This window comes from Morone saxatilis, unplaced genomic scaffold (genome assembly GCF_004916995.1).
Source record: "Morone saxatilis isolate NCDOM2014 unplaced genomic scaffold, NCSU_SB_2.0 Contig10, whole genome shotgun sequence".
NCBI lineage: Eukaryota > Metazoa > Chordata > Actinopteri > Moronidae > Morone > Morone saxatilis.
In genome coordinates this window covers 15,492,738-15,497,808 of record NW_023339652.1, presented here as the reverse complement: position 1 = coordinate 15,497,808, position 5,071 = coordinate 15,492,738, and the positions used below count along the sequence as shown (strand labels likewise).

General features: G+C 49.2%; 1 protein-coding gene across 1 annotated transcript in view; it reads right to left on the bottom strand.

The window, feature by feature from the left end:
• Positions 1-414: 414 nt before the first annotated feature.
• The window catches only part of scaf11 (SR-related CTD-associated factor 11), a gene marked incomplete in the record, with an annotated part of 12,319 nt that continues 7,662 nt past the window's right edge, over positions 415-5,071 (bottom strand). Inside the window, 3 exon segments of the mRNA XM_035681072.1 lie at positions 415-758; positions 1,265-3,520; positions 4,169-4,272. Coding sequence (XP_035536965.1) covers positions 415-758; positions 1,265-3,520; positions 4,169-4,272 — 2,704 coding nt within the window.

Genomic DNA, 5,071 nt, shown 5'->3' with positions numbered 1-5,071 from the left:
TTCTCTTGGATCTGTTGTTTCTAAAGTAGAAAGAGGAAAGAGTGAAAAAAAAGAAAAAGAAGAAAAAAAGAAATGGAAGAAAAACACAAAGCCCGTTTCTTGAAAAAATGGTTGTGATGAAGGGACGGGCAGCCGGTGGCCAGCTACCTTTTCTTTTTGGAGGGCTATGCAGGGCTTGAGCCCTGTTATGCTGGCCGGGCTGAGTTGTAGAGATGGTAGCACCTGACTGTGTGCCAGCTGGCGCCTGGTCGACCATGGTAAATACCAGCTTTGGTTGGGGGTGGGAAGAAGGGGGGTTTCCCATAACCCAACCCATGAATTTGCCTCTAGGCCAACCAAAGAATAAGAATCTAACATTGGGAAGGTCTGCTTAACTTGCGTATTTTATTTCACGTATTGTTTTAACCCTGCTGTCTACATAATACAGCCAATAACCTGTGTCGCATAGCCATCCAGGCTGAGCTGGCTGCTGTCTGGCTGCCTTGGTGCCATGGGTGGAAGGGGTGGGGGAGGCGGGGGGAGGCCCTGAGCGCCGACAGCGGGGACCTGAAGCAGTGGTACGGCAGGGTGGAGGTGCACGGGGACCTGAGGAGGCATGGCGTATGGTGCTGCGGGCTGCAAGCTGACCGGCAGGGCTCCTCGCGGGCCCTGCATGGGGTATTGGTGAAGAACATTCAGCTGAGGAGGAATCACGTTCATCACAGGAACCGGAGCGTTACCCGGGACGGCTTGGGGAGGAGGCTCGCTTTTAGGGGGATCTGTAGAACAAGAAAAACTACATTCAGAACCTGTCATTTTTCATCCTCTATGAAGGTTTAACTGTTGATTTAAAGTACTGTATATTTATTCATGTATAACCATATTTAATGAGTTTATAAATGATGAAATACTTCACAGAAAGTGTTAATGGATTAAACAAATGGTAGACTCAAAAACAGATTTTGCGTGAATAAAACAATTGTGAGACTTTCAAAAGGAATAAATCAACTTCAAAGAAATTGCTCTTTCCCCTAAAATGTACTGACGTGCGGGTGCCTGCGGGTAATTTCTGTTTGTGCCTGTTCACTGAGCACTGCTACAGCACCACAATTATCTCCCCCTGCTAGCCTCAAACATTAATCCCAAACACCATGACTACTGCTCCTATTTTAGCGAGAAAGGCTGATTTATTACTTTTATTATCTGCATTTCCTCAAGCAGTAGCAGTAGTGTTTTTAGAGCGGTGATAAACAACAGTACAGAGGAGACAGAGGAGGGGTGTGACCTGCTGCTGCTGCTGCTGCTGCTGCTGCTGCCGGCTGCTCCTCCTCTTGTCGGTTCCAGCCTCCTGGTCCTCCTCTCTCCCTCTTGGAGTAATAATCCTGAACGTCTGCGGGTAGCGTCCTCCTAACAGCCCAGCTGGATGCCGATGACCAGCCTGACCGGTCGAGCATAGAGTCTCCCGGGTCCGACTCTTTCCTTCGGCCACCGCCCCGGTTTTCATTGAAGCGGCTGTACGCGTCATTCCCTGAATTGTTGCCTGTACCTGAGAAGTTGTTTCTGGGCTGCCAGCGGCTGTCGGACGTTTCCTCTTGCTGGTTGTAAAAGCTACGGTTGCTGCCACCGCGGCCCGCACCCCGGCCGCGTTCGAACCCTCCGCGGCCCCCGCGGCCCCTTGCCTCTCCTCTGTTCCCACCACTGTTGCGGGTGTCTTCCCAGCGTGAGCCGCCACTGGAGGTTGAGTCCCGGTTCCTGCCATCGGCATCACTGCGACTCTTTTCTGTGACCCAGTCAGGATTTTCCGACCAGCCCTGGCGTTCAGGGGAACTTTCTGTAGGCACACCATTTTCAAAGCGCCCAGCGCCTCCGTGATGCCTCCGTCCCTCACCACCAGACCCGCTGCCCTGCCCAGACCTCCAGCCCCCTCTACGCTCCTTCCTCTGGGGAGACTGCTCTCTCGAGGTCGGTCGTTCAGGGCTTGAAGCTCGCCTGTAGGACCTTGTTCTGGAACGCGACCTGGACCTGGACCGAGACCGGGACTTGGACCTGGAGCGGCTCCTGGATCGCCGCCTCCTCCTTTCACGACTACGCTCCCTCCTAGAATAGTCTCTCTCTGCGTCCCGGTCCCTGTCTCTTTCTCTGCTGCGAGCTCGGGACGAGCGGCTCGAGGGCGGGCTGCCATCACGTTCTCTAGACCGCGAGCGTGAGCGTCTCGATGGTTCTTGCTTGGAGTCCCTCTTAGGTGACCAAGTAGAGGTTGGGGAGTGGAAGCGAGAGCGCCGCTGTCTGCCATTCTTCCTCTCTTGACTCCTCTCTCTCTCGCGTTGGTCCTTGCGGCTCTCGTCCTTGGCGACTTGGCTTTCAGAAGCATGAGGTTCTGCAGCAGCTGGGGCAGCACTCTCCTTTGGTAGCTCGAAAACAGGATCCTTATCATGCTCGCTGATGGGTGAACTGCAGTCCATGGCAACAACTTCATTGTCATCCTTGGATTGACTGTCATCCTTGGTTCCTTCCACAGAGCTGTCAGCCACTGAGCGCTCCTCTGATTCAAGCTTTTCTGTATCAACGCCCTCGGAAGCTTTGGATTCTGGGACAGCTAAATCATCTTCTGACTCTCCGGCAGAGGGGGAAGCCGGTTGTGGGGAATTCTCACATGATTCAGGCTTCACTTCCTTTGAGTCTTCATTGTTAAATTCTTCTGACTCGCAGACCTCCATGTTATCATCCTGCTCATCACAGTGTGGAGACATCAGGTTGTCCAGCAGAGCGCTGTGAGAGTCGGAGGGGGATAGTGAAGCCCTTTTCTCATCTTCTTTTTCTTCAGAGGAAACGGGGCTTGGCGGCTCTTCGTCCTCCCTCCCCTGGTCGCCCTCAGAACACGAACCGGGGCTGTTGTGAGCCGAGTCTGAGCGACAAGACAGGTCATCGCCTCCCTCATCCGGTTTCTGTTCATGTTCATTAGATTGTTCCTGAGTTACATCGCTGTCCTGTCCCATGTCGTTACTCAAAGCTTCGGCGCCTCCTCGCTCATCAGCAGAGTTGAAACCGTCCTGGTCTTCATTGTGGCTCCCTTCAGCGTCAGACTGCGGCTGCTCTGAGTTGTTCAAATCCTGCTCCTGATCAGTTTTGTCTTTTTCCTCCTCCTTCTCCATGTTGTCGTCCCCATCTCCCTCTTCCTCCTCCTCACTTGCTGCCGGGCTGTTAACGACTTCAGGAGAACGTTTTTTTCTTGCTGTGGCTTTCCTTTTCCCACTGGCCTTTCGGTTTGTTACCTGTTTGCCCTTCCTCTTGGCTGGCGCCTGAGAAGCCCGGCCCGGTCTGGTGGGCTGGCCGGTAGATGAGTCAGAGTCTGACGAGCTGGGCTGCGGCGGTGATGGTGGGTCAGATGCTGGAGCCTCTTCCTGGGTTTTATTGTTGCGTCCAGACCGCCTGGCTGGTAGAGACTCGGCCTCTTTGGTGGGAGCTTTGGAGGTTGAAGCTCGGCCACCTCTCTTCTCTCCTCCTTTGGGACACGTGATGGCGCAGACAACACCTTGAAATACTGTGGGGGAGAAACGATATGAGCAAGGCCCAACTACATTTACACATACAATCAGCAGTTTATTTAAAATCTTACAGGGCAGCTACTAAACTATTTAGATTATACCTCATTTAGAAATCCATCAGGTAATATATACTGCTTCAGTTTCTCTTTAACAAAAAAAAAAAAAACAGTAATCATGCACCCAAATGTGTCATATAATAAAGAATGACTTGTATTTGAACCCCACCTTCAAAAAAGAAAAAACTGTAAACTGAGGCTAAATAATGAATTTGCTTATATCTCTTTATTTACACATTTAGATTCCAGTGTGTAGGATTTAGTGGCATCTAGCGGTGTAGTTGTGGATTACAACTCCCTTGCCTTACCCTCCTGTTTGTGTGTAGGAGAAACTACGGTAACTGTGAAACCTGAAGGCAAATGCCCCTATTTACAGCCAATGTTTGGTTTGTCTGTTCTGGGCTACTGTAGAAACATGCTGGAAACAACGATTCCTACATTCAGGTGGTTATACAATAATGAAAACATATCTATGAATATTATATTCAGTTTCTGCCCATAGATTATCCTCAATGTCACTGGACTTTTAAGTTCCAATCTCAAAAAACAAAAAGATTCATGACAAAACCCTGTCGAGACAAGACTCACCAAAATGACCAGGGCCAAACAGTGAGTTGGAGGAAAAGGGAGATGAGCCAATGAGTCCTAATGGAAATGGGCTGTGGTTCCAACCAGTGGGATGGAAATTCTGCCTGTAAAAATAACAAAAAAGACACTAAACAACTTAGCGCAAAGATACCATCTGTTACATTTCTGACAGGGACAAAAGAAAAACAGAGGCAGAGCGTGGCCAGTTTGTGGTGCAGAGTTGTAACATTTAACCAGAGAGGGAACATGGATGATTACGTGAGTCACAGAGAGAAAACCCTCTGCCCCAAAATAGCACAAATCAAATTAAGTCTGCCCGTGGTGAAGGATTCATTTCAGCTGTGGGAAACACCGCTTGCATTTCCCGACCAGCAGAGGAAAGCCAGACCGATAACGCATTTACCTACTGCAGAGGGGCGGGTGGTGCTAGTGGCTTCTCTAATTATCTTCCATTTTCCTGTTAGGCTCTGTAGGTGTCTAAAAACATTATGCTTAAAAAAAATATTTCAATTATAAACACCACAATAATCACAGTGTGAAAATGTGAAACCCTTGCATACTTAATACTGTGTGTGCAAAGTCATGTTTAGATGGATATTTATAACCGTGTATGACAATTGCAAAAATGTGTATTCATAATCCTTAATGATCACAATGACGTAAGAGCTGTCCCTCGCCTCTACAGTCTGCTTCTTCAGAGTTCCTGTGACTCAGGATAACTGACTTGTCTGCACTGCTCTCTGGTTAAGAATACAGGAGGAGAGAAATGTACAACAATACAGCCTTCATTTTGTTCAGTCCGGCTCCTAAAGCAAGACAAACTGCCCAACGATAGGCCTCCACATTTTTCCTGCAACTGATGTAATTCAATCTTCTAATAAATATACTGAACAAAATTATAAA